This window comes from Trachurus japonicus, chromosome 9 (assembly GCF_045865225.1).
Source record: "Trachurus japonicus isolate A0001 chromosome 9, Traja_1.0".
NCBI classification, from domain to species: Eukaryota; Metazoa; Chordata; class Actinopteri; order Carangiformes; family Carangidae; genus Trachurus; species Trachurus japonicus.
Genome location: NC_140915.1, coordinates 28,405,132 through 28,431,813, shown reverse-complemented (window position 1 = coordinate 28,431,813; position 26,682 = coordinate 28,405,132). Strand labels below are relative to the sequence as shown.

General features: G+C 40.7%; 2 protein-coding genes across 2 annotated transcripts in view; both read left to right on the top strand.

The window, feature by feature from the left end:
* Positions 1–874: 874 nt before the first annotated feature.
* bco2l (beta-carotene 15, 15-dioxygenase 2, like) lies at positions 875–9,513 on the top strand. The gene is made up of 12 exons (XM_085787130.1): positions 875–923; positions 2,886–3,063; positions 3,785–3,996; positions 4,498–4,613; positions 4,743–4,845; positions 4,937–5,077; positions 6,308–6,468; positions 6,904–7,074; positions 7,647–7,784; positions 8,309–8,491; positions 8,676–8,786; positions 9,137–9,513. Coding segments are annotated over exons 1-12 (1,632 nt in total). The 5' UTR covers positions 875–922; the 3' UTR covers positions 9,254–9,513.
* Positions 9,514–13,166: 3,653 nt separating this feature from the next.
* LOC146981681 (GDNF family receptor alpha-2-like) overlaps positions 13,167–26,682 on the top strand; it is a 47,253-nt gene continuing 33,737 nt past the window's right edge. The window contains exons 1-3 of the mRNA XM_085787129.1: positions 13,167–13,869; positions 15,171–15,527; positions 25,671–25,757. Coding sequence (XP_085643255.1) covers positions 13,818–13,869; positions 15,171–15,527; positions 25,671–25,757 — 496 coding nt within the window. The 5' untranslated portion in view covers positions 13,167–13,817. The remainder of the gene's footprint in view (positions 13,870–15,170; positions 15,528–25,670; positions 25,758–26,682) is intronic.

Below are 26,682 nucleotides of genomic sequence, written 5' to 3'. Positions count from 1 at the left end.
ACTTGAAAGCAATGTTTATCAGAATTGGACACATTGACAGAATATTGCACAGCCAATTAAGTCTTAAGTGGACTTGGAAAAAAAGAAAAGCCATTACCTTTGTTTATTCATACATATTTTTAACAGCAGCTAAGTCTTTTGCAAGCTGTCTTTTGATCACACAACATAAATTATAAATTTACAGGCCCCACAACACTAAAGTTACCACAACAGTTTATTTTAACATTTACCGTGATTATGGACAGTTTTTGTAACTTAATTGGGCAGAAACATGTAGGAAGAATGATTACAGTGTAACACACACAACCTGCAGAACCTATGTGGTGAGATTAGATAAAATCAGCATATGCAGACAATGTGGACTAAGTACTGTATGTAATCTGGAGGTCATCTGAAGAAGCATTACTAAACACATACTGTATAACAATTGCAACAAAGACTAACACCACTGACAATACAATAAAAACATTCATATAACATACAGTTATTGTGCCTGTGCTTGGCTATGATTTGAAACAGGGGTTTCTGGGTATTTCATCTATATATGCAGGAGAAATGTTCCAAGTGCATTTTTCTGTTTGCTAACATCACTAAATCTATAATGATAATAATAATAATAATAATAATTATATATAATTATAATTATAATTATAATAATAATAATACTTATTATTATTATACAAACATTGATGTGCATCATGAAACCATTGGATATTATCTTTTTTGGTCACTTTTATTAAAGGGTTAATCATATAGTCAACACTGTACATGTGTAGCGCCTCTGAGATAATGTCCTCAGCTTGGTGAGGGTCCAAGTGTTCAAAGGTTTATCTCAGCTCTCGTATAAATCCTCTGCATTTGTCTTATCAAATGCGCACACCGTCTAGCCCTAACCAAGACCACAGAGCCCCAGACACACAGCAGTGAGTAGCCACCACTTTCAGTCATTGTTGTTGTTGTTGTTTTTTCCTTTAATTATTATTGATTTTGGAAAGGGCATGTCTATCTAAATCAACATTTCACTTATAACTAAAAAAAAAAATCAAAGTGTAGTGTAGCATTGATGTATCTTGGTGTACCTTTTTTAAAAAAGCGACTATTCAATAGCCTCTAAATCCCCTCCAAAGAGTTCACACACTTGTACACACTGACGTGCATTTAGATCGTGTGGTTTCTCTGGCTTTTGTTTCAGTCATAATGGTATTTTGTTGCATTTCAAAATCCAAGCTGCAGTTACAATAAGACATGTTGGCATTTGCTATTGTTCCTGCTCCAAGGTCTCCTGTTGAATCAGAGCTGGTGAAAGAATATTCACAATGTCTCATTAACAGCTTGTAGTCACTCTCAGCTCTTAAGTAAAAGAAGAAAACTGGCTGACAGGTCCCTGCAGAGTAAAAATAAAAGGAACAGAAATTAAAAAGATGTGCAAGAATATAAGAGATGTTTTCTTTCTTTTTTGTCATTTACTTGTACTCTGACATACTGTTAGTGCCACAAGGAAAACAAGTTGTTAAAGCAATAGCTGTTAAAAATAAACTACTGTTGCAATTGTTATTATCCAAAAATGAAAGATAAAAAAAAGCAATACCTGAAGCTATTATCCACAACAGTTCTGGGCTCGTCAGTGTCGCCGTTTTGTTTTCAAGAGACTCGATTTTGAATTCAGCAGAAGGAAACTACATGAAATACCCCCCTAAAAATGACAGCGTGCATTCAGGCATCATTTGCAATGCTGCAGTAATCACAATCAAAACTCACAAAGTCAACATTGTAAGAGACTGTTAAAGCCTACAGCAGTTATCTCCCTATTGCACATTCTCATTTTTATTGTCTGTTGTACTGGTGTCATGGGAATGAACAGAATTCAGGCTCTGCTGATTGGTTGCAATAACAATTCACATAGACAGAAATACTCTGATATGGTAGCTGACGCTCAGCAGGGAGCTCTGTATTGAACTGCAACGATTTCCTTTTGCTAATCACGTAACTCTCATATATATTTTACAATCTCCATTATGCATGCCACATGAGGTAATGAAAGGTAACCAGTGACTGGATAACAGATAAGACAGCAGATAGTGCGATGTCATTCGCAGTGCGTGACCTTTGCAAGCCATGAGTTCGCACGAGCAGGACCTGATACATTACATAATATCTCCTCCGACACAACAGATACTGTTTATCTCACAAAACCATCTTTAAATCACTTGCAGTGTTTGATTGTTTCTTTTGAGTGTTGATATCTTAAAACACAGGCACAGATGTGTGAAGAACCACACTGGGATACATAGAAGGTCTGAAAGTGTGATTTACTTGTGTGTTTGTTTACAACACAGTCATCCAAAAAAAATTAGACGGTATAGAAATTGGTTGTAAAAGGAAACCATGGCTCAACTGGTGAAGCAGGTAGGCTGCAGTGTCAAGAAGGACATCCACTGTAAAACAAAGCAAATCAAATGGATCAGCTGTAGCAGCTCCTCATGTGAGCAGCCGAAGACATTTACAACACTGACCTTCACAGATTAAGGTGCTAAAGATCCTGGGTGCCTGCTGTGGTGGTTATAATCTATTAAGATAACAAGTCACACCGAAGCTATTATATGTAACTTGTGGTGTCTGAAGACTCTTACAGCACTTCCTCATTCAAAGTGTTCAAAGTTCAAGGACAACAAATGCCTGGTGTCATACTTGCATGCATTTGTGTGTGTGTGTGTGTTTGTCTGTGTGTAAGGGAGAGGGTGAGACAAATGATAGACTAGGTGTGGTTGTGGGCCAAGAGTCACTCGCTGCTTTATCATCATAGATTTTACAGTATTCAAACTGTATATCAAAATTCAGCTGTCATTGACTCCTCTCCTCTCCTCTCCTCTCCTCTCCTCTCTCAGTGTCCAGCAGGCAGCGATGTCCACAGGCCAAAGGGCTGGAGAGCGTGGCGTCACTGGTGCGCACTGTGGAAGAAACTCCTGATCCAATCCCCACCACCATCAATGGAACTATTCCAACATGGATCAATGGGAGCTTCCTGAGAAATGGCCCTGGGAAGTTTGAATTTGGGAAAGACAGGTATTAGAGGAACATTGTGAAATAAAAATTGCACTGTGCTCACATATTCACTATGCATTATTGGCATGATCGTTTACAAAGTGGTTCAATGTTGGTATATCACATTAGGATTGAAACGTTACATCAATAGTGACGTGCAGTGCAGTGGTGATGGTAATAATTTGTATAAACCTGTATGGTCAACCAGCTCAGACTGAACATTTTTTGATAATAACAGTAATTAAATGGAGTGAAAAATTACACTTGAACATTTCTAGTACATTAACACCACGGGGAACAGCAGAATAACAGAAGAAACAGTATGAGTCAGCAGACTAAATGCCACCAGCGTACAGCAGCTTTGAGATAGCCTGTGATCTTGATCTTTATCTTAGATGTACAGTAACAGGATTGTTCAGGATTTACAGTCTGGAGAAATGTAGTGAATTGCCTGAAAAGGCAATAACCTATTCAAACCGCATAGTTTAAGCTGTCACTTATTGAGCCACACAAGGGGTTGTTTCCTTTCACCCATGAAAAATTTGATTTTTTTTTTTTTGTCCTCATGAATATGATGAAATTAGGATTTTCCCTTTCCAGTGTTTAACAAAGGATTGATTCACCAAGAAAATGAGTATTTCTCAGTGTCTCTACTGTGCCACTGTGCTCACATCCTTTTCTCTACTTTGTCTTACACAAATACCCTGGCGAGAAATCAACTGTCCTTTCCCCCCCCTCTTAGATACACCCACTGGTTTGACGGCATGGCCATGATGCACCGGTTCCACATCTGTGAGGGCAATGTCACGTACAGCAGCCGCTTCCTGCGAAGTGACTCATATGTCCAGAATTCAGAGAAGAACCGCATTGTGGTTTCAGAGTTTGGGACATTAGCTATGCCTGATCCCTGCAAGAACATCTTTGCACGCTTCTTTTCACGCTTTCAGATTCCTAGTATGTATGTCTTCTTTACGTTTTACATATTCCCACGTGTAATTCGCAGCATTATGTCGCACCAGCAGTGCCAAATGTTCAGTTCATTTGTGGATTTACGTAGGTAAAAAGGCAGCAGTGCCAGATTACTGGAGGCAAAGTAAAAATCAAACGTTTAGTTAGAAAAAAGATTACTGTAACTATATATATATGGATATAGATGTGTTTTTTTACTTGCCCTTGACTGCATGTTCTGTATTGTGTATTGCTTTTGCAACTTAATCAAAGCTGGTGTTTCATTATATTGTCTTTTTTTATTGAGGTAAAAGAAACAATATATTTGCGTGTGTGTGTGCTTGGCTGCGAGGGAAAGATCAATCTGCGAGTTGACATAAACCTTTTGAAAAATTAAAGAGGAAGAAATTGATTTAAAAAGTGGGCTTCAGTGCTTGCAGTAAGAATGATGGTCTTTGCTAATGTGTTGTATTTCACATGTCCCCCCACATCTGTACGTGTGAACAGAGGCCACAGATAACGCCAGTGTGAACTTTGTCAAGTACAAGGGAGACTATTATGTCAGCACAGAAACCAACTACATGAGACGAGTAGATCCACAAAGTCTGGAGACCAAGGAGAAGGTGAGTCAAGGAATCAAATATAAAAGTGGCTTTTGAAACCTCATGCTAATTGATCGATGATAAACATGAAAAAAAACTGTTGACTGTTAATCATGATGGGGACAAAACTGATGATGCTGTCCATTTAAGGTGGACTGGACTCAATACATTGCCGTCAACTCAGCTACAGCTCATCCCCACTATGACCGTGATGGGGCTACGTACAACATGGGCAACTCCTACGGCAAAGGCGGTAACTGTCCTTGCTTCCTCGCTCCTCACCTGTCTAATATATTTAACATAACACAAACTCAACAACATGATTTGTTTTTGGACCTCCTCAGGTTTCTTCTACAGCATCATCCGCGTGCCTCCTCCTGAGGACAAAGCAGCGACGGTGGACTCAGCAGACCTGACTGGAGCCAAAGTGATCTGCTCCATCCGTGCAGCTGACTCCAGGAAACCTTCCTATTATCACAGCTTTGGTGAGATACACACTCCAGCATAACAAACAGGCTGCACCTCCTTTAAGTTGTCTGCATGCTGGATGTATAGTGAAGTGGAATTAATGAATTCTATGAGATTTTGTTTTCTGCCTGCTGCTGACAGGACGAGTCTACTTCAGTGAAAGAGAGCGTCACAGTTTTTCGAGCTGTTATTAATTACTAATTTGAATTCCTGTCTTGTCCTGCTTCTTTTTGTCAATCACAGTTCCTTTGTCTTTCTCTTCGACTCTCAGTATCTTTCTTCGTCTATAACTCTGCCTCTGACTCACACACAGAAGTGCACACTCTCTCTTCCACGCTGTGTCCCTGCGTAATAATAATCATAATCATAATAAATCTGTTTAAAAGTCACACAGTCAACTTTTACTGTAGTTTCTTCTGTGGCTTAAGTCTGAAAGCACTGCTATCAAGACATACATAATTTATATATAGTGTTTTGTTTGTTTTGTTTACTTCAATATATATGGTATATGTATATATAGTATGTGTTTATAATTAAGTCAGAGAGACTTAAGTCAAGAACTGAACATTTAAAGCAAATATAGCAGGTTGCATAGTTGGGTTTGGTTCTTACGACTCTGCTCTTTAAGGGAGAGTTCCTGCAGGAACATGAATTCTGCTGGGAGCACTAATCCCCCTTAATAAACAAATACATGAATATTAGATAGCATTACAGTCAGTGGGGAGGTTTGGGTTGTGAGGGAGCTGCGACAGCGTTGGTGTAAGCAGCTCTATCAGCAGAGCAAAATGGTGAGAGGTTATGATGGTCGCACAGTGCACCTGCAGGAATATGATTGGATATTCTTAGTCAGTTGGAGGCCGAGGATTTGATGAAGAAGCCATTGCTTAAGAAAGAACGCAAGCATGACTTCACAGCCCTGTGTGCAGTGTTGTTGTGTTTGTTTTTCGTACTGCACCAGTTCCCTGATTACATCTCTACATAATATTTCCAGCAGACCACCCTTGCTGTCAGACGCTCTGGCACCAAGAACTCTCACAAGTGACGTGGTATTGAGCAGTTATAAAAGACACCAAATGAAAACTAGAATACAGTATTCTCATATTCAGCATCTCACTAATGAGTTATGCACTTGTCAGATTGCAATGTATTATCCCACTGTGACGCAGCAGGTCTAACAAGCCTCAGAATATGATTGATGATGTATGGTCAATTCTAATAAAAACTGTGCATGTGTTTGTGTCCTCCAGTCATGTCGGAGAACTACATCGTGTTCATTGAGCAGCCGATCAAGTTGGACCTGCTCAAGTTCATGCTGTACAGGATCCAGGGAAAGAGCTTCCATAAAGTCATGACCTGGGAACCTCAGTATGACACCATCTTCCACCTGGTCAACAGACACACTGGGAAGGTGGGTTAAAATTAGTTTACAGCACAGCCATATATTTGTTTTATGCAAGATGGTGCGAAGCAGGAAACTACACATTCAGCAGCTGAATAGTCATGGAAAAAAAAGAAGCTGCAAACTAATCTCTTCACGCATGATGAACTTTTTTCCTTATTTGTTTTGATGAAGTCACACTCTAATGGTGTAGCTTTTTTCTCATACATTGTTACTCTCAATTTTCTCATCTCATTACACAGCATACCCATTAAGCATACAATAACAAACTTTCAAAATGTGAAGGTACAACACAATAACAGCCGAGCCAAGGAGGGAGCTTGTCTCCGAATGTTAACAACACTCCAGCTCTTTTGTATTGGTCCAAAGGCATTGGTAACTCTTATTATTTTGTGAATATGTTATGACTCTGAGCGCTGATAGGCTGATGTTTCTGGCACACAGGAGAGTAAGGTGAAATACAGTGCAGCACCAATGTTCACACTGCATCAGATAAATGCTTATGAGGACAACGGGTTCTTGGTTATGGACATGTGCTGTGGGGACGATGGGGAGGTCATTGGAGACTTCACACTGGAGAACCTCCGCAGAGAACCAGGGGAGGAGATGGACAAGGTAAATGCATACACTTCGACTCAGAATGACCTACATGCAAACAGATATATCGATCCATCCATCCATCCCACCATCCATCCAACCAACCAACCACCCACCATTTTTAGGTATTTCTAACAATCCTCACAAAACACAACAAAACATAAAACAAAACATAAAATATGAACCAGCAAGGACCTAGAGAATTGTTTGTGGTTCTAAAGAGCCAAGGTCATCTCCCTCTCACTTTCCTATTTAGAGTTTTTTCAACAAAGTCTGTCTCCTGGGCAGAGATGGTCCAATTGCATCTGATAGCTTCTTATTTTTCCATTTACTCTCTCTTATTCATGAATTGCTAAGTTTCTGATGCAATACGCTTTTGCATGGTCTGTGGTTTCAAACATGTTGAAGTGTATAACATTAACCAAAATGTACTTACTCAAATAAAATATGAAAATGTATTTAAATCATATCACCACCGTGTAGAAACATGATTTTGCATCAGTATCTCATAGGTTCTGAGATTGCATTGCATATTTCAGCAAAGAAGCCACACTAACAAATGTTCATTTCTGTCTAATTTCTTCTGGCAGTTTTACAACGCGTTGTGCAGAAACCTTCCAAGGAGATACGTCCTACCTCTGACTGTGGATGAACAAACTCCGTTGGACCAAAACCTTGTCACTCTGAATAAATATAAAGCCACAGCCAAGAAGACAAAGCAAGGGGAGGTGGGTGTGCATGATGATCTTTGTACATATAAAGAATTTGTTTAGCTGTACATAACACTTTACACTGATGTGGTTTAACTTCGAGCCAGTAAAATAGAGTAAAGAATGAGACCTATAATTATGTGTATAACACACACACACACACACACACACACACACACACACACTGCTATTATCCTGTGTAAGATGCTGAAGGTTCTTCTAGCAAGATAGTAATTTCATGACTTTCAGCAGATAAAGATGTCAAAATGGGAAAAATACAGATTTGTAACTGCATCTGAAGTACATAAAAGTAAAATTAAAAGACAGTGATTTATTCTAACTAAAGCTGGAAATAGATGGTGAGAATCTTCTGCAGGTATCTATTTACCTGTTTGAGAGAATAATGCAATATTGATTCTCACCCTCACAGCATTAACACTTCACAGTAAATCAGGTCTGTTGGTGTGAATTAGCATTTTTTGCTGCAATCTAAAAGCTGAACAATGTGTGTAAAAGCCTTGCTTCCTCCGGTGTCCCCACAGGTTTACATGACCCACGAGGAGCTTCATGATGACGAGCTGCTGCAGTATGGCGGCCTTGAGTTCCCTCAGATCAACTATGACCACTACAACGGCCGACCTTACCGCTACTTCTACTCCTGTGGCTTTGGACATGTCTTCAGCGACTCTCTGCTAAAGATGGATGTCCACACCAAGGAGCTTAAGGTTCTCTATCAATCAAAGACTACTTAGAGAAACCCCATTGTTAACTGGGCCACGTATTATCACATCAAAGTGATTTCTACTGCTGTTTCTCTATCATTGAGTGGGAGCAGTAGGTTGGGAGTTGGTTTTATAACATGAAACAGCTCAGAGTGAAGGGGATGTTTATGTAATCTTCCCTGTCTAGGTGTGGCGTTATCCTGGCTTGTTCCCGTCTGAGCCTGTCTTTGTTGCTTCGCCCAGAGCTACTGAGGAAGATGATGGAGTGGTTCTGTCAGTCATCATCACGCCCAGAGAGGTAAGTTAACAAATGCAAAAAAGAAAACAAACAAAACTAATCTACAAGAAAGGCAGCAGACATTATTGACTTAGTAACAACAATGCTTGAACTAAATATGAAGATACAGCTCTTCTTTGATATTTTGCTGTGAGATTTATAAAGAAAACTACTTATATCCACACACAGTCTTACAGTAAAGCTTATAAAGCAGTGTTTGTATATATTTTCTGTGCGACCTGACCACACACACTGTATATGCAAGAAGAAGAAAAATGGTTTAGCGCTTTCACTATCATTATTGTGAAAAGGGTGTTCTGTGACCTTTTTCTACACATATCATATTTAATCTCCTCTGCTTCTCTCTCCAGGAGAAAAGCACTTTCCTGCTCGTTCTGGACGCCAAGACCTTCACTGAGCTGGGTAGAGCTGAGGTCCCTGTCAATATCCCGTACGGCACCCACGGCGTGTTTAACGAGATGGGTTAGATGTGCCGCTGTTCACAACTCTGTGGAAAATTGCTGAAATTCAACCAGCAACCAACCACTTCATTCACAGAATATAATATCTCTGGTGATGTCATTGCCCATAAAGCCCTTGAACTGTAAAAGTAAGACGAAAAGACATCAGAGCTGGAAAAAAAAACTGCATACTCATGCTATTTGTTTGTACCCTCTTGATGGGAAGAGGTGCATGTCCTCAGTGTATGCTGCCATTACAGTCAGAAAGATGACAATCTTGTGGAGACTAGAAGACAGACAGCCCGCCATGGCGTCCACGCGCAGATAACGTTTGTCCTCTATGTGTTCTTATGTCCTCTTGTAAGATATTGAAACAGCCTTTGGCCATTGGCCAGATTGCCATGCCAATGGTGCTTACTCTCAAGGACTTTATGTGGAAAACATTTAGAAAACAATACATGAAAGTCAATACACACATTAAAATAAAATGCATTTCTCTCTTTTTTTTGTTAAAACCCAAAGTGTTTTTGCATCATCACACCACTTGAAACGCTATACTCCCAGTGAGGACAGAACAGCACTTAGGATACATAAAAATGCATCAGAGGAAATTCAATTTCTGTCAAAGTAATGTGATAGAAATGGACAACGTCTGAAATGCCTGGAAAACAAATGGATCTAACTGGTCGATAGCCACCAGAGAGTCTAGCAGGGGTCACATCAGAAATGTAGAGCTTTTCATACTCTCAAAACAACCCAAAACAAAGTTGACACACACATAAACGTGTGGTTTTAGACTTTGAGCTTCCCAGACCAGTGTAGACTGTAGAGTGTAACACACAGGCCCTACCCAGAATGTGGAGTAGCCTACAGCTGCACTTGTCACTCCACCGTCTCCACAATTGACTTTACTGATGCTTTGGCTATTTTCCCCCTCACATTGATCCAAATGGACTGATTTGAAGTGACTCCGGGCTCTGCACCTGATACAGGCACCATAGCTGTGTGAAAGCTGAGAGGTTTCAAATATATTATGACCCATATATTTTTGTGCCCATTTTAATGTTTCCAAATTGACTTTTAGTCAAAGAGTTAGAGTGGGGGAAATTTAACAGATATTTTGCGACAGCAAGTCCACCCTTCAATAATTTATGACTGCACAGTACACACATGCAGAGGTTTTCTTCTCAGCTTCTCTTATTACTTTGAAATGAATAAAACAGGAAGAAATAGAACTACAGTATCCTGATTAAATAATTTTAATAGTGGGAATTAACAACACCTATGTTTTTGTCAACTCAGATTGTGTCTCCTAATAAGCATGCTGCACAGGTCTCCCAAGATGCACATTAATTAGCCCATAATTCCTAATCTAATCAGTCATGCTTAACCTCGTGTGTGCTTGTACTGTATGTGTGTCCACTTGTGTGGGTGCGCACATACTGTAAGCTCAGGTTCATTAGCACTCTCTCCAGCGTGCATGACCAGCAGAGAAAGATACAGTGACCTCTGCCCTCGAATAAATCTCACTCTCCTTTTTTTGTTTGCAAATCTCTGAGGTGAAGAGAAACCCTTATCAGAGTTGCCCAACACCCATTTTAATTTAATGTGTTAATTGGTGAGACATTAAGAATGGGATCGATGCTTTATTGAAGGTGTTAAGCCGAGATAGTTAATACTTTGATGACTAAATGTGTTGGATTCACCTGGGTCCAGTTTGAATGGCCAAAAACACAATTAACAGGCATCCTGCAAACACACTGACTTATGCAGCCATCTGTACAAGCTGTAACACAAATAAACTTGAATACACACATTTGTATTCAAGTTTGTATGTCCCGCTTTCAAGGTGACAGTTTCAGACTGTCTAAGCTCTTATTTGACCCACGAGAGTAAGCATGAGCTCACTCTCGAAGCCCCATCCTGTCTCACCAAGCACTATTTATTGCACTGAGTTTTAACATTGACTGTTATCTGTATCATTATTTCATATCCTATGAATTCATAATAATATCATCTATATTCACCATATTACACACACTTCTCAGAGTCTGGGACTGATTTCCCTCAATAGCAAGAACAATGTCTTCTATATCCAGATTTGTCATTTCTTATCCTCACAGTCTTGAGCCATCTTGTGGGAGCACGGTTATCTGACATAAGGATGATGTGCATCTGGGTGCATGTTTGTCTGAAAGGCCTGTCTTCTACACACGTAACTGTTACAACTGTACAAGGACATAGCACTGTGTGTGTCTGTGTGTGTGTTTCGCTCTGTGGGTTCTCTAATTATACATGCAAAAAAAATGCAGATGCTCTATGAAGTCAGAATGGAGCAATTAAAGAGCCACGGAGGGGGTGAATCATGCAATGTCAACAGGAATAAACTTCCTCCATGGACCTGACAGCCTGGCTCAAGACAAAAAAAACGTGAGGAGAGGATTTATCCATATTGGGTTATTATGGATGGAAATAATGCGAGGCCTATAAAATAATTCAAAATGCAAATTTAGCCGTTTCACCCACTGTGTTTGCAGGTAGTGTTTCTCTCTAGCTTTTAGTATTATTATAAATCTCTCCCTCCTCTTGAGCTCAGGCAATTGTAAACTTTATTTAAAGTCTGATCTTTAGTGAGAAATTATTTGAATAACTTGACACCATCTCTGTTATCTCCTAAGATAAAAGAAGCAAATTTATAGAGAAAATGTTGAATTTGAAATGCAAAAGTTGGCAGTTTTGTGTTGAAATATGTGTCTACAAAAAACAAACAATCTAAAGCCTGGGATACATCAGTCACTGCTGCACTAATGCAGGACAGATACATTCATGGTGGTGGATGATGCTTTACTGTGTCCTAATAATGACAGAGACTTCAGACTCATGGGGGAAGACGAACATAAGCCCGGGCCAATATAGGCAGAATGAGGCTGATTTTGCCATTATAACGGCAAGTTCTTTTCCCTCTTGGATGGAAGCCTGGGCTGACAGTCAAACATCATTATGAGCCAGTGGCCTTGCAGTTTGTCACTGTCAAAGCCTCTAAATGGAGACTTTGTTTTCAAGATTTGTAAAGATTTATGACATTCCTGGCACTAGTTAAGCAATGATGCACAACAAAGTCATTTTGTTTAATGTGAAGCCACTTTGAAAAATGGCTTGATCCTGTGGTTTGTGGGGTTATTTCCTGTGAGCACAAATATAATACGAAACATTGTGCTCTTTTTTTTCTAAAGAATCTTTCTCTCAAACAGATGGAAACAGATGCAGAGGGAAGTGTTGGGATACTGCCGAAATGGATGGTGACATTTTCATCATCATTGTTCAAACCACCTCTTAACCTTACCCCTAAGAATCACTTGCAAATTTCTATGGGTTTACAGTGATGTCAGCCAAAAATGAATTGGCCCAGCGGCCTTGCTAAATGCTTGAAGAAAAGAGTCACTATTTGCTGGCTGACCGGATAATCTTGCTATGAGTGCAAGTGGCCAACACACTTATTATTTCTTCTCTTGATGCGTTGCAGTTGTGGCATCCTCACGCCTACAGCTGCACAGCTGAACGGCACTGTACAGGCAGCCTCATCAAAGAGATTGTAACCATGTGAGAAGGGGTATTATACATGAATCACAGAAATTGTTTGAGAGAATGTATAAGCTCTCATAGACAATCCTATAGCAATACCACAGGCTTTCAGAGACACAGGCCAAGTGAGGTCTCTCTCATTTCACTGCTGGGGAGCACGAGGGCATCAGTCCTCACCTCCACGCAGGAAAATTACAGCAACATGGAGTGGATTTTTTTTTCTTTTTTTCTATAGGGTATCATTTATTTCGGGCCTCATTATGACCAAATCCCACGTTTTGAGAGCAGCCTCCCGGCAGCGCCCTCTGCTGGCTCTCACAAACTCCTCTTTATAAAGTGCCGTGATGCCTCGACACGCATGCAGTCAGTGCAAAAGAAGCGTTCACTCCCTCTCCAGAGGAGCGCACAGCTTTTTGAGGGAGCCAGTGGTGAGGAGGGGGGAACAATCCAGTCAGCGTTTTGTAGCACTTTCCGATGAGTTCTTCTACCTCGTTAGAGACGCTGGCATAGCTAACAGATCAGTGTTTGCCAGCTTAAGGGATGTTTTAGGGACAGATTGTCTCCAAAGGGCAACTGGAGCGGGCGGTCTGAGCCCTTATAATGCGGAGTGATCAAGTCTCAGTAGTTTGTCGTTATGAATGCAGCGCAGACGGACCCTGAGAAACTGCTTTCATGGATCGACTGATTGATTGATTGGCATTTGGCTTCTTTTTTCTTTTCTTTTTTCCAATATCAGAGGATTTTTTTTCCCCCTGTGTCGTGGTTCCCTAGTCTATAATTTAAATATATACATACAGTATATATATAATATTGTGGATTATCATTGGGAGTCGAGGATTTTTTTTTTTTCCGGAGGTGCGTCTTTGATTTGAAGTTGAATGAGGATTTTGACTTTTTACACTTAGCCTGCCTCTGGGTGAAGGATCAGAAGAGTGGAATTAACCTCTCACAAGGTGGAAATATTAGTCTTACTGGACCTCAACTCATCTTTCTCCGCACTGAGTCCAATATGAAGTCTGTCACTGTGTGGATGTGCGTTTACGTCTTTCTTCTGCTCTTAGGTGAGAAGTGAATTATGGAAACAACACCTGCAATTGTGCGCAAATTGTGAATTTTGTGGCTCATAAGGATTAATATTGGACATGAGTAATTGTTGTCAAAGAGCATTTTGTGGTAGCCTGTGTCTGTCGTGTTGGTTCTCAAGCTGGAGTTGTTTGAGGGCACAAGGTTATTCCGTCTCTTTTTATGATGCATGCGGGGAGATGCTGATGGGCGTTCCTCTTATCCGGATGGCTTAATTAGATGATATGTAATTGTCTCTCATTGCTACACACCGAACTTGGTCTCTGTGACTGAATCACTTATTCTGCATCCATGAAACAAGCACAGCTTCCACAGCAGAGACACAGAGTTCATTTTTTATAACAGCGCAATACAGCTTTTAGGCGGTGAAATGAAAATATGTTTAGTCTTTTCAGTTACACACTTGTGTGTTTGGTAACATGAGAGAAATCATCAACATCCTCACCTTGCCCATCATCATCAGCTCCGATATCATTTTCATTGTCGTCCAAAAGGGCCAATAGGCTACACCCATTAAAAGCTTATGGACTGATAACATTCAATTGACAGTGAACTTCATGTTACTCTTCTCTCACCCGTTGCTATCTGCTGCTGATGCAGTATCACTTCTCCCCGAGCTCAATGCTCAAGATCACCACAAGGGGTCTCTCTTGCCATTTCACCCGAGCTCTCTGCTTTGGTTTGTGTGAAGGTGCGTTTCAATCTTGACTCCTGTCAAACCGCAACACCTGTGTCTCTGACTGTGCCGTGTGGATCACTGTTTACCCTGTAGAAACTCACATACCTCTGCTTACCTCCAGGTGAATTAAGTGCACTTCTTGATTAGCTGCTCGTTTGATATGAGATAATTAGGAAGATATTCTCCAATGATTGAGTCTTTCTTATGATTAGATTTAATGAGAATGTGAAAGGTGCAGTAGGCTATAGTTTGTCTTGAAGGCTTTGGGTGCACTGGAGTGAACACAGGTAATCACAGCTTACCTGCTGAATATTAAGTAAATAAAACAGTAACAAAACCACAGGTAGAAATGTATAAGATTAATGTGAACTGTGAGAAATGTAATGTGGAAGGTGCTTTGGCATGCACAGGCATGTCACAGGCTCTTAATCCTCTGTCATTTCAAACCTGTTTCATGAGCTAAATAAAACGACAGCAGGTATGTGATGTATTTTGCACTTGGATGCCCAAACAAGTGGAAAAAGACAATATCCCTCACACATCATTTAAAATTTCTGAGCCCTCTTTTCTCTTGTCACCCCCACCTCTTTCTCCACCTAGATGAGGCAGCGAGTTCCTGGGACGGCCCCTCAGCTTTGTCTGTGTCCTTGGCCACCAGCGCTCCAGGATCTCCAGGCACCGGCTCTGGGCCCGGAGCGCAGCCAGAATGGGTGGACTGCATCCAGGCGAGTGACATGTGCAACCAGAACCCTTACTGCAGCTCTCGGTACCGGGTGATGCGCCAGTGCCTTGTGGGCAAGGAGAAGGAGGCCATGCTGGACAACAACAGGGAGTGCCAAGCTGCCTTGGAAGTGCTGTTGGTTAGTCCTCTGTATGACTGCCGCTGCAAAAGGGGCATGAAGAAGGAGCTGCAGTGTCTGCAGAACTACTGGACCATCCACATGGGACTCACTGAAGGTAGGGAGCTGATGGTTTTATGAGTCTGTCTGATGTGATGTGAAATTCACATCACATCATGGTAAACTACACCTTCAGAACCTGTAATGTAATAACACCGTCTTTAAGTGATGCTGTTCCTTTTAAACTGCTAATGTATTCATGTGAAATTAGCACTTGCTTTTTAAAGTTTTAACCCGTCAGCCTAGCATGAACGATCTAGGTCTTCCTCTGCTTGTACATTCTCTCTGTGTGAATTCAGCTCCCATCATGTTCAGTGGTGTTATAACTGAATATGTATTGCAGAACTCTACTTGAGCCTCATGGTTATGTACCACAGAGCATACATACTCATCGCTTCAACAAGTTTTCTGTGCATGTAGAACTGCAATTTACCTCCATAGATATTAATGGCTATGGCTTAGTACATTCTTTGGCATTAATATCTTTTTAAAATGAATCTTCTGATTTCAAGTACCACTATTCTTTCTGAGCTAAGACAAGAGTGATAAACACAACACTCATTGTTGATGCCCTATTCCCTGATGCCCTCTTATGTGATACCCAGAAGCCCCTGATGAAAAATATATGCTTTTCTACTTTCCTCACCCCCTTGAAGGTAATGGAGCTATAATGGGATTACATTAGACCTGTTATGGTAGACTTATTGGTTTTCACCTAAAGTGTTCCATATTACCATGTAATTAGGTTATAATCGTATAGCTCGGTGCCCTTTATGTGTCCACTAACAGAGGACATAAAATAGCACTCTTCTTGTAACATTGAAACCTTCTGGTTTTTAGACTGCAGTGCATTTAGGGAGCATAAAACGGCCTCCTGGACTCACATTACTCTTGGTCCATCCTTAAGGGTGAAAAGCACACAGTGTTTCATGTTGAGACAAATCTGACTGAATCCAGGCTGCTTGAGATGCCGTGGCCTGGGGATCAGCCTAAAGGGGGACCTTAACCCAAGGGTGACATTCCTCCTGCTGACCAAATTCTCCATGACTGTAGTGTCATGCCATGTAAACATGGAGGACATAATGTACTCAGCTGTTTTGACACGTGGGGCAGTGGTGGAAGCACTGCAAAGACTTTGAGCTTTGAGCATTCTGGGCTTTTGTGTTGTGATCCGTGAAGTGATTCGCCAGGCTGACTGCTCATAGCACCAGCTACACTTCATCAGACTGATGGCAGCAGAGGGTCCCTGACATGAGTTCAAGGGAAATGTAATGACATGGATGCTCCCCAGGCCTTGTGTCTGCCTTCCTAGTCTTTCTCCCCTTTACTAACTCTTCCTCCTTTGTAAAGATCTGTCCGTTTCTGTTCTCCCTCTATGCCCCTTCCTCATTCTCCTTCTCCTTTCCTTAACAAATAGCTGCATCCATCAAAGTGTTTGTGTTTGAATGCATCATGCCATTTGTCTGGATATCAAGGATAGAGACCTCCAGTGCCTGCAGCATGCCCTTCACAGAGCTTGTGTATCTTTGCAAAGAAAGCTTCCCAGCAGTGTCCCGTTTTGGCCCCGTCACCCTCGGAGATAAAACCCGCTTTAACACAAACGAAAAGCTCTTACAGTGCAGCTTTAATCTAATCACGATCCATTGTGCAGTCAAGCAGGCTTTTGTTAACTGGAAACAATCTATGTACAACATCCTTCTCTGGAAACAAACACGAAGGGCAGAATCCCAGCAGACCCTCTTGAAATGGTGCTAAACCACTTTTAACAATCGTTTGCAGTGTTGGGAGTAACTAGTTACATAACAAGATTACTGTATTGAATGAAATTACAAAATAAATGTAACTGTGATATGTGACAGGTAGGAGCTTGGTACAACATGCGTAATTACAATTACTCTGATGTTGCTGATTATGAAGGAGTTACGCCTGTTTTCATTCTTTCTGGTGAAGGCCCCGTATGTGGAATATAACATTTATTCAGTTGCTTTGCGTCTTTGGACTTGCTGGAAGGCCTTCTTTTGGCATCTCTGCAGACGGTGCAGGTCAGAGGTATGAGGTCTAATAACATTCACTAACTTAATTCAGCATTTTGTGTTCATTAAATATTAACTCTGAGAAGTCATTAAGTTGTGAAATCTCTACAGGGCACCTACAGACTAAATTAATGGTACTGAACGGTAATCAAAAAATAATCAAATGTAATAAGTTATGTTGATGAAGTAATTAAAACTGCTACATTACTTATTACATTTTTACAGAATAAATCTCTGAGCTCTGCTTGGCTTTGGACTTGCTCTGGATGTAGTTGTTTGATAATGAGTGATGCTTTGAAAGTTTTTGTTTAACTTACTGTATGTAAATGCAGTGAGATGAAAACCACCATTCCCTGTGAGAGAATAGGAAAGCGGAGGGCTATTGATTGTCCAAGGCCTAATGTATGTAATTTTCGCCAGTGTGATAAGCTGTAAAGTACAGTCATCTTGACGACTGGAAGACAAACACATTCAGTTTCTTGGCACATATGACCACTTTCCTGAAAACCATGAGGCCAATAAGAAGTGTATAGGAAGCCATACAGAAATCTCACCCTATACTGTAGCTAGAGCTTATTTTTTGTGACCCGTGTTGACCAGAGGCAGGAAGTTGGCCCTCAAGCTTGAGGGCTAAACCACTGTGTCTGTGAAGGGAAAGCTGATGTTGAGCACGGATCGACTGTTTTGAAACAACACCCTGCTCTCAGACCAGCCCAACACAAATGGCACACTGCTACTTTTCAGCCATGGGCAAGGTCAGCACAGTACCTGACTTGGTTTGTATACCAATATTGTTGATATCAGATACAGAACCAAGCTAATATGGCAAAAACTTTGATAAAAGTGTATCTTTAAATGTGAATGATCATGTAGCCCTAGAGTGGATATATACAGCACATAGGGAAAAAAAGATTTGACAGAAATATAAAGGCACACAATTGAGCTTTTTAAAGACCACATTCATTAGGCTACATATTAAAGACCAGTTTTTCTTTAATGTCAACAATTTTTGTACTTCTCTTTCTAATTCTTGAAAAAGAACAAAACGTCAAAGCATCAAGAACTGCATGATCGCTTCTTCATAATTTGCCACTGAAAATGTCCTCAATAGAAATAGGTAATTAAATGCAAGGCAAATGTGCATAATAAATATTTATTCAGGTTCATGGGTAGCTGCTCTGAATTGAGACAGTGTAATAATCAGACCACACATTTTTCATGTGTGAGTGAAGGAAGGACCGCTGCCAGAACATCATGCAGAGAACAAGCCTGAGACGTGGTGTCAGAAATGATTGCATTTTAAATGTGCCCAGAATTGCACGTTTAATCTTAGAGGCCTTTGTTTTCTAGATCAAAAGAATTTTGTCATCTAAAAGACCATAAGTCACAAGTATTCACCATGTGAATCAGTTTAGGGGTGGTAGCCTACTTGATATCAAGAAAGTCGGCCATTCAAACATTCAAACTGTCCTTGGCTAAGTCTGCATCTTCAAATACACTACTTGGCCTGTCATTAATAACACAAGTTAATGCAACAGTAAGGACTACGAAAAATACTGAAAATAATGAGAACTCTCACTCTCAGATTCATGTTTTCATTTAGTTAAATTTGTTTTTCTATCTGTGATTTTAAATGGTTGATTAAGGTTTGGACATGAGAAAAAATGTATAGAATAAATTAGTTTTCAGTTCCCTTAGTGTCCCTTCTCAAAGAAAGAAAGAAAGAAAGAAAGAAAGTTGCTTTTGTCATCATTATTATTAGTGACTGTATTTTATATTTCCTTGCCATGCAGAGAAGTGAAATCAGAAACAAAAATGTTTTCCAACACAGTGGTACAGTAGTTGCTTATGCCTGATTACCTAAGAGGCACATGAGAGAAAGGTTCAAAATGGTAATGATAAGGATAAAAGAGAATATACAATGTTACCAGGTGTGATGTGAAGTGTGTTGCCAGTTGGTGTAATGGCTGGTGTCTGTAGTGATTTGACATTGTTGTGAATTTCTGAACGATTCAGTTAATAGTGGTCATATATGAGCCTTAAACCACCCTTTTTACATGTTGTTGTCAGGGAAGTTCCCTGCTGAAAACTGAAATTTTCATTTTTATTTGAAAGCAATCTGAAGAGTCTAACTTGAGACTAGGAAGTTAATCATCCTATCTTTAGCCAAGTCAGACCAGGCTCACCATAAAAGGCCCTCAAGCTGCACTGTGTCCTGTGTCCGTGAGCAGTAACAGTAAATTACATTGGTAATAGCAAACAAGGTCTAGGGTCTTTGGAACAGGATGAGTTTTCTCCAGTTACACAGGTCCAGAGACAGGCCTGAATCTTTGAAAGGTGTTTAGAAGCTGACAACATCTGTGATGAAATATTGTATTGCTGCTGAGGAAACGCTTGATACAGTACCTCAGTGTCACAACGTGACTCAGTGCCATCATCAGGTGTTCTTGATGGTCCTCCTTAAATAGCAGCAGAAAGCAGAGTTCGCACATTTCAGCAGATGGGGGCAGGTACCTTTCTGCAGCATTTTTAATTTCACAAAAATGCCTTCTTTATCACTGTGGGTAGTTTCATCCCTGAAACTGTGATGTGGGGTCAGATTTCTGTCTTTATCATTGTATTCTTGCCTGCCTTTCGGCTACTACTGCCCTGTTTAGCCCAGAAACCCCAGTGAGAAGGGGTTATAATGTCAGTCTCAGGCTATTAGTAATGGTGCTAATGGTGACCTGTTAATTGTGTTTAACGGAAAACGGAAAATGGCAGCTGAATTCAATGCGTCAATGCAGCCGCTCTTGATGGATAATGGGTGGTTTCTACTCTGAATAGGCCTATGTCGGTGTGAGGCAATAAGGTCTGGCAATTTGAATCTATAAAAGAAGTAATTACCAAGAAAGAAACACTACACAGAGGGATATTGTATAAGCGGTTGCATCTCTCTCTCTCTCTCTCGTGCCCTGAGCCTCCTGTGGATACAACCTTGCAGGTTTGCAATAGAGCTGGTAATTTAAACAATAAGTTCCACATCTCTAACATACATTATTTCATAGGCTCAGCTTTGAAACCAGCTGGGATCTCCAAGTTGGAATCGAAGATCTTTTGTGAGGATCTTTCAGAGCAGTTTAATTAGCCTAGCAAACTTTTACTGCAGAGAGAGAGAGAGAGAGAGAGAGAGGAGCGCTCCACCAGTGGTTCACACCAGCCCGCTCCAACTCACTGTGAGAGGAGACTGTATCCCAACATGAAGCGACGAGAATACCGCACAATTTTGCAGAATGATTTATTTCCCCCATTTCCATGAATGTCAGCATTGCAAAGGTCATCCTCACTATGTCACTACGTCATGCTAATGCCACAAGTTGGCCCTTGATGCTGTGGGAAGTTACATGAAGCAGTGTAAGAATGCTGTGCACATCATGATAGAGCGAGACAGGGGAGAGGATAAATGGAGAGAGCGAGAGTGCAGACAGGAGGTGTGGACAGGAGGTGGGGACAGGACGGCAGATAAATGACAAGGGGCGAGGAAAATTTAAGAGAGAGACAAAGAAAACCAAAGATTGAAAGAGCGAGAGGAAGAAAGAGAGAGTCATGGGGTGGAAACTACAGAGGAAGGGAGGGGGGTTACAAAGGTACACAGTATTCCTGGGTGAAACCATCATTACTATGAGCAATGGTAGCAGTCACCGGCCATTACCTTAGTCATCCACTGTCATAAGCAGAACATTTTTCCAGGCTGCCCTGCATGTCAGGGGATGGAGGAGGCAGGCTCCTGCATGCTGAATATGTCCTCTCTGCTTCTCTCTCCCTTCACTGGAGACCCAGCACTCGCTAGGTGGCTACTTCATCATCAGAGGAAGGGACCTGTCGATAGCTTCTGGACGTGATCAATACGCTCTTTCAGAGCTTTCCCCTCATCGTCCTTTTCATCCCCTCTTCTCCCCTTTCATCATTCATCCCAAAATGTGAAAAGGATCAGTGAAATATGATGACAAAACACGAGCTGTTTGTCCTAGTCGATGTGTCTAATGATTTTCTATACTGTAAGGTGAACTGCCCGAGATGACTCCCATTCACCATCAGGCTGGTATAGCGTGTGACAGTGCTATGGTGAAATGGGGGCCAGGTAGCGCCGGTTTAGATTAGCCCTTCATAGGAGAGTGAGTTCTCAGGCTCTCTATCAGAAGCGAGAGTGAGTGACAGCCCATTCTGCTCAGTGAATACTGTCATGATGTGGGCATTAAGACTCACTCCTGGCAGAAAGGTTCACAGTGATGCTGAATGAATGTGCATCGCAGGAGTCAACTACCAGGCCCGGCGGCTGTCATCACAGCATGGCTGCCTCTCTCTTTTTCTCCCCCTGTCTTTCGCTCTGTCTGCGTCATTAATTGAAATAGCTGCTTGTTGAAATAACATAGTCAAGTGTTCTTTTCTTCCATATGAGGAAATTCAAAGCACAATTAGGAGTCAAACACATTTCATACAGTCAGATTAATTATTTGGGTTGCCATTTCTCAGTTGCCAAATTAATTATATAGCAGCACTAATCACGTTCACAGAAAATAATTAAATTGCTCAATATTGGTTATTTAAGCTTTTATAAACTCCTAACATCCAATATTATGATTTTTTTTTTTCATTTATTCATGCTGATCTAAAAAAGAAAATGGTGAGGACAGGCTGCAGTGCCGCTGCCTGCATGCTCTTCCCAATATGCTGCTATGCAATGACAGGTTTTATTGAAGGTTTTGCAGGATTTAAACCATATTCAATATTTAGTACCTGACACCAGGTATTAAAAAGCTGATTTAGGTAAGCGAATGTGTAACCATTCATATTACTTTACGTTCCCACAACCAAAGGGAAGCCTGAAAATTTCAACACTCATTTTCTCAGCTGTGTTTGCCCACCACGCCACACTGGATTGGAATTGTGACTTGAAATATTATTCTGAGCTAATCCAATATCCTATTTGTATGGTTTGAAATTGAGTTTAAAATGTCAATATCACTTCAAAAGCCGAGCCGTTAACTAAATTTATGGTTCAACTTGTGTTCAGTTAAGCACAGTTCGAAGAAAGATGCATTTGTGGTATCGCTTTATTGTTTCTTTGTCGAAATGAGCACATTATGGGAGGAAGTTGAGAGGAAAGATGAATGCATTTTATCCTAATGTAATAAAAATGTGAATTCCCGTGTTCCTGCATTTCCCCTAAAACAGGTCTATAGAACACAAGTGTGCTTTGAGAGGCAATTTAAAGAAGAGACTGTTCTGTCTGGCTTGAACTCCGCTGACAGCTCATTTGCAAACTTTGGGAGCTCCGACAGCAAAGGCTCGGTCACCTTTTGTTACCAGCTGAGTTTATGCAACAGCCAGCAGGGCTCTGCAGAGGACCTCCGGCTGTGCTCCAGGCTGCTCAGACCTGTGCTAATCCTCCTTTGTATGTAATTAATACAAAAGCAGAAGAAGTGTTGTAATATATTGCTAATTTTTGAATAAGAACTAATATGTAACATGACTATCAGGGTTTTCTTTCCCCCAACATTGCCTGCGGCAAAAATAGGGTACAATATAAAATCAATATTAAACAGGAGCACAATCGGTATAGGGCACCTTTGAAAACACAGCAAGGTGAATGACACTTATTAAAATTGACTTTGCTTCCAGCCATAAATGGTTTGCCAAGAATGTCACAAAAAAATCCATAGGACAGTTTCCATCACCTCAGGAGTTGAGCTCATTGATAATGCATATGAATAGGATGAGTGATGGCACCTAACAACTTCATAAAATACGCTTATGGCAAAGGAGAGAGCCACTTAAAAGCAGCATTCTTCTCATGCCTTAACTAGGGAAAAGCCTGATTGTCTGTCTGAGCCGCGCTGGTCATGCTCCATACTGTCAGAGCAAATGAAGTCAAACGGAGGCTTAATTACAGCGATCAGTTGTTGCCCTGCGGCTAAAAACATCTTATCACTAAACAGCTGGGAAGAATTTTCTATTACTTGATGGATGCATAATTGGGTCCAGGGTGACTGTCAAAGAGCAGGGTTATTTTTTTATTTTTTTTATTTTAAAGTACAACAAGAACTCCCACTGCGGGGATTTTTACATCCTGAGGGTGGGCGTGATTATATTATGTTTTGCAATTTTATAATTCACCACAGCTGGTAACATCCATGTAAGTAAGCTTTTAAAATTCATTAGGTACAGATATTGTTGGCATTTGACATTATTGTTTTACAGGGTCACCGCAGTGCACACTATAGAGTTCGACTAATGAAATTTAATGCGCCTGATTCTTGGCTGATTGTGCAGTGAAGCTTCCTTAAACCATAAGAAGCTGCCCGAACATAACAGTAAGCCAGTGCATAACAAAATGTTAGGTTAAGGCAGGGCTGCTCTGTGCTCTACAAAGTCTCCTTGGTGAACTAGAAGAAGCATTGCATATTTGTCAGTTTCTTTTTATATATTCACGGTTGTAGAGGTTGTTGCTGAAATAAGACACAGAATGAAGGTTAAGATGTTTGCTTGTTGAGTACATGGTTGTCTTGAACTCTTGAAAAGCTTCCAAAGCCTTTAAATGGTAATTGTTGTAATTCGACTTAGTGAGAGATCTCGAGTCCAGCAGTCTCTCAAGTCTGTCTCTCCTGACAGAAACCTGAAGATCAACACGAACAGAGATATAGCTGGCGGCAAAGGAAGCAGAAAATAAAACAAAAAAGAAGACAGAAATACACTTTCAAATAAATTCATGTGCATGCATATCTTTCAACACACAAACAAACAAGAGGAAGAAATGCTCGTCTCACTCAAAACTTGGAGGATTTAGGTAATTTCCTGGCTCTCCTTCTTTATGTTATTCCTCTCTTCTTCTCCGATTTCCCTCTGTCATCATCCGCCTTTTCTTTTTTCTCCTTTGTGTCTCTGAACCGTCTCTCTCTCCTTCTTTTTTTCTCTCTCTCAAACAACAAAAACATACAATTCACAACTATGCCAGATGTCAATAGCTATATGTGCTCAGAGAATAGCCAGCTGAGCTGCTCCATTTTGTTATGATTGTCAATATTGATTTAGAAAGGAGATGTAGAACTGCACATAAAGCAATGGCTCTGCAGATGTACACAAGTCTGTGGTTGGTTTTCTTTATTCTGTGGACAAATTATGAATGAAAAATCCCTTTAGTAATTCCCAGTTTAGTCATTCCTTTTCACTTTGTGCCAGTGTACATGCAGATATCCTCTATGATTTATCTTAATGAATAAATTCAACTTGTACAACTTTCATTCCACCTATACTGAAGAATCATTGCCTAGTAGATGTTATTTCTGACTCTCATTGGATGATTACATACCTCACAGGAGACATGAGCAGCACTGTATTGTATGTACCAGTAAACAGAGGCACGCACACACACACAAAGCTTTCACACTGGCCTTACCTATTATCACAGCAGCTAGAAGACACCGTTTTATCAGCCTGCATCATCTTTTGAGGAGAATCGGAGGAGCATGTTGATAAACAAAATGCACTGTATCTGTTGATTGGATCTACTGATTGGTTGTCCATGCAGCACAGTCTTGTACCAACAGGTTTCAGATTTTCTCATTTGTAGCAGCAGGTCTCCAAGCCGTCTTCACAACATCCTCCTCGCTGTGTTTCTGTTGGGATCAGAATGCAAAGCTATTACACACTGGAGGGTTTGTCTCAATCACACCGAATGGCTATGAATTTTAAATGCAGGATTAGGGCCTACAGAGAAGCAGGCACATGGGAGGGACTCAGTCAGTTGAGTGCTAATTTGATTTTTAACTTTTTTTCCCCTTCTTACAAACAGCTCTGGCAATACATTGTTAGCAGGGAAGATGCACTGCTCATGCTTTAGTCCTACGAACGCTCCATCAAAATCGTACCACAGCTGGAACAACTAGGCTACTCTCTGACCTGATGAACATCCTGTAAACACTCATCATGGGAGTCAGTCGTTGGTCAGCCAGTTCAATACTGCGAAATGATTTCAGTAAAGTTTAATATTGTATTATATCACGCCTACAGTCGATCTTTTGAATAAAGGATAAAGAGCCTATTCAAGGCCAACATGGAGTCATGAACTGAATTCCCTCTTTATTGTTGAGTCATAATGAGTCTTTGTCTCCCTCTTCCTGTTGTTTCAGATGCAGACGTGGATGACTCATCTCCGTATGAACCTGTGGCTCCAAACCGTCACCCTGATGCGTTCCGCCTGGCCTCCATCTCTTCAGGTTTGAATGTACTCGAGCATGATGTGATGTATCATATGACTAAAAACGTGACGATGTTCATTTTTGTGAAATGGCGGTTGCCTTGGGATGAAAAAAAAAGAGTCTGGGCTGATCTTTCCTCACTGGCAGACTCCACCAGTCAACTTAACTTGGCCTTTGAATAAGTTATGTGCTTATCGTTTGATCTGTCTTGCAATATAACGGCTGTTGTTTGGTTTGTGAAGTAAACCATAGAATTCCTATCTGCTACTCCACATTTTTACCAGCTATTGATTTGGTTTTCAGTTTGATTTCCTCTTTGGTTTACTAATTAAACTGAGCGAGGAGCTATAGCCTGCTATTTCATTTACTGGTTATTACCGTCATGTATCACTAATCAATGCAGGTCTTATTATAAGACATAGCTACAATGGTTATTGCAGTGCAGAGAAGCAAGGTGTACAATGTGATTGGACACAGGGATGACGCCTGTCCATTGCCAGAGCTACAGGCTTCAGTCACTTGAAAATTCAATCATTTTCTTTCATCCAGTTCTAACAGAAATTTCCGGAGGATGTTCTCTCTTTTTTTTTTTTACTCTTTTTAGCCAAAAGCAATCCACAAACATTGAAGACAGCACATTTTCCTTTTCTCTTGGCTGATGTATCTTGCTTTGTCTTATAACTGGGAGGTACAAGAAAGACATGCTTTTTGCATAATCCCCTTAGCCTGAAATCAGCAGTCTATCACTTGTTTTTGAAAATGCGCTTGTTTGATATGTTGAAAGACCAGAATAAATATGAAATAGTGCAGGCTTTGATTAGTTTTGAGTTTTGAGCAACGATGGCAAACTGCCTTCTCTGAATTAAGTGCAAGTTCATCTAGAAAGCTCAGTGAGTGCATAGTTTTGCCAAGGCGGCACAATCCTCAAAATTTGTTGCTTTGA

Coding starts and splice junctions, on each gene's coding strand:
- bco2l (XM_085787130.1), top strand. Junction 3,064..3,784: donor TTTGAATTTGGGAAAGACAG/GTATTAGAGGAA, acceptor CCCCCCTCTTAG/ATACACCCACTGGTTTGACG. Junction 8,492..8,675: donor TCCACACCAAGGAGCTTAAG/GTTCTCTATCAA, acceptor TTCCCTGTCTAG/GTGTGGCGTTATCCTGGCTT.